Source organism: Anneissia japonica, unplaced genomic scaffold, assembly GCF_011630105.1.
Source record: "Anneissia japonica isolate Jap-2015-1 unplaced genomic scaffold, ASM1163010v1 scaffold287858_len863314_cov180, whole genome shotgun sequence".
Lineage (NCBI taxonomy): Eukaryota > Metazoa > Echinodermata > Crinoidea > Comatulida > Comatulidae > Anneissia > Anneissia japonica.
Genome location: NW_022693771.1, coordinates 565094 through 566938, shown reverse-complemented (window position 1 = coordinate 566938; position 1845 = coordinate 565094). Strand labels below are relative to the sequence as shown.

Sequence of the window (1845 nt, the reverse complement as noted above, 5' to 3'; positions counted from 1 at the left end):
AACCGAAAATTTGAAAGTAATTAACTTAGCATACCATATTCAAAGTTCATCGTTCGAATTCCAACCCAAAACACCAATTGTGTTCTAACAACAGTCATCCTGAAATGTAAAATAGATAAGTATAATTATAATATGTTAATTATTCATCATCATTATAATCATGACCATCATTATTATTTTATATATTTCAAAATTATGTAAATTGCCTCATTGAGACAGTGACGTTACTTTGATATCGGTAGGTGAGACCACTTGAATGTCATCATCTCCTGCATCACATGCTCAATTTTTATTTTGTTTTATTTTGTTTTATTTTTATTTTGTATGTTGTTGTTAAGTACCTCGAGGTTGTTAACATTAGGCGCTATATAAATTTATTATTATTATTATTATTATTATTATTATTAGTATTATTATTATGGTTGTTGTTATTATTATTATTATTATTTATTTTAAGTAGTGCAGCGCCAATTATAAGATGTCTAGGCTCTTTCTGGATTATCAAATTTTCTTTGACAAAAAACTGTTGTATGCCCGGCCATACATATTCATGATATGCCTATTTATGGTAATTATGTGATGTCAACATTACCATATTTTGGTACGTCACACGATTTGTCAAACACAATTTGACAGTCTGAAAAGGGCTATACATTTAACAGGCATGAACAAGCCTGTGTCAAAGAGACATAGGAATACTGTATTTGCATAATGAACCTTTCCGTTAAGCCCCGCCCCTTGGATATTGTTGCTAAGGTCTCGCAAGACGCATACGTGAACACGACGTGCGTTTGTGGGACAACACGTGTGTTTGTGAGACTCGCGCGTATTCCTAGCGCTTTTTTGATTGGTCAGTTGTTAATTTTGATTGAAACTGCAAAATACATAGAAATAGCATTATTGATTACTGAGCAAAAAAAAATACATTACCATTAATATTTTATTTGATTCAATTTTATTTATTTGGTATCATTGAAAAGGTGATACACAGGTGATAACAATTTAAATCCTATCACAGGATATATTTCCAAAGTAATCAAAAATATATTGTTATTTCTATTACTAATACTATTGTTACTACTACTGCTACTACCATTGCTATCACTATTGTTACTACTATTGCTACAAGGCGTTTTGCCACTACTACTATTACTATTGCATACTACTATTATTGTTGTTGTCATTTTTTTGAGAATGAACACGTCACTTACATGATATACACTGGTCCATAATTACCCGACGGCATCCATGTAAGTTGTACATTGGCTTTATTAATATTATTGCTATGTGTAGCACTATTACTTGTGCCGCCACAATCTAGTGACTTTGTATTACTGGGGAACGAAGTCCATTGCCCTACGATTCCGTTGTCGGAAACTTGTCGTACTTGAATTAAAAATCCTCTGTAATCGGTTCCACTGATTTGAACTGTGGAAGTAATTAGAAAAGTACATATAAAATCATTTGTAATACGGACCCTATATCTGTGGTTATACTTGTTAAAAATACACAGTAAAATAATTATTACTATGATTGACTAAAAAGCACATATCAATTATTTGACACGTTTTAATATGGAAATATCGAAATTTACTAAATAAATGTAATGGTATAGAGAAAGCATATATAGAAAAGGTATTATATAAACTTCTCTGCTAATATCTTGTTTTAATATTTTAGTTGAAAGCTATATTATAATAACTAATAAAATAGATCTATACAAAGTAAATAATTCGATATATCTTTTAATTTTTAAGTATTGAATATATATATATATATATATATATCATCTTTGATGATTTATGTATATATATATATATATATACATACATACATACATATACA

At 29.2% G+C, this 1845-nt stretch overlaps 1 protein-coding gene across 1 annotated transcript in view; it reads right to left on the bottom strand.

The window, feature by feature from the left end:
• Positions 1 to 1845, bottom strand: part of LOC117100928 (neurogenic locus notch homolog protein 1-like) — a 44205-nt gene that overhangs the window by 42247 nt on the left and 113 nt on the right. The window contains exons 2-3 of the mRNA XM_033240772.1: positions 1212 to 1428; positions 35 to 99 (exon numbers count right to left, since the gene is read on the bottom strand). Coding sequence (XP_033096663.1) covers positions 35 to 99; positions 1212 to 1428 — 282 coding nt within the window. The remainder of the gene's footprint in view (positions 1 to 34; positions 100 to 1211; positions 1429 to 1845) is intronic.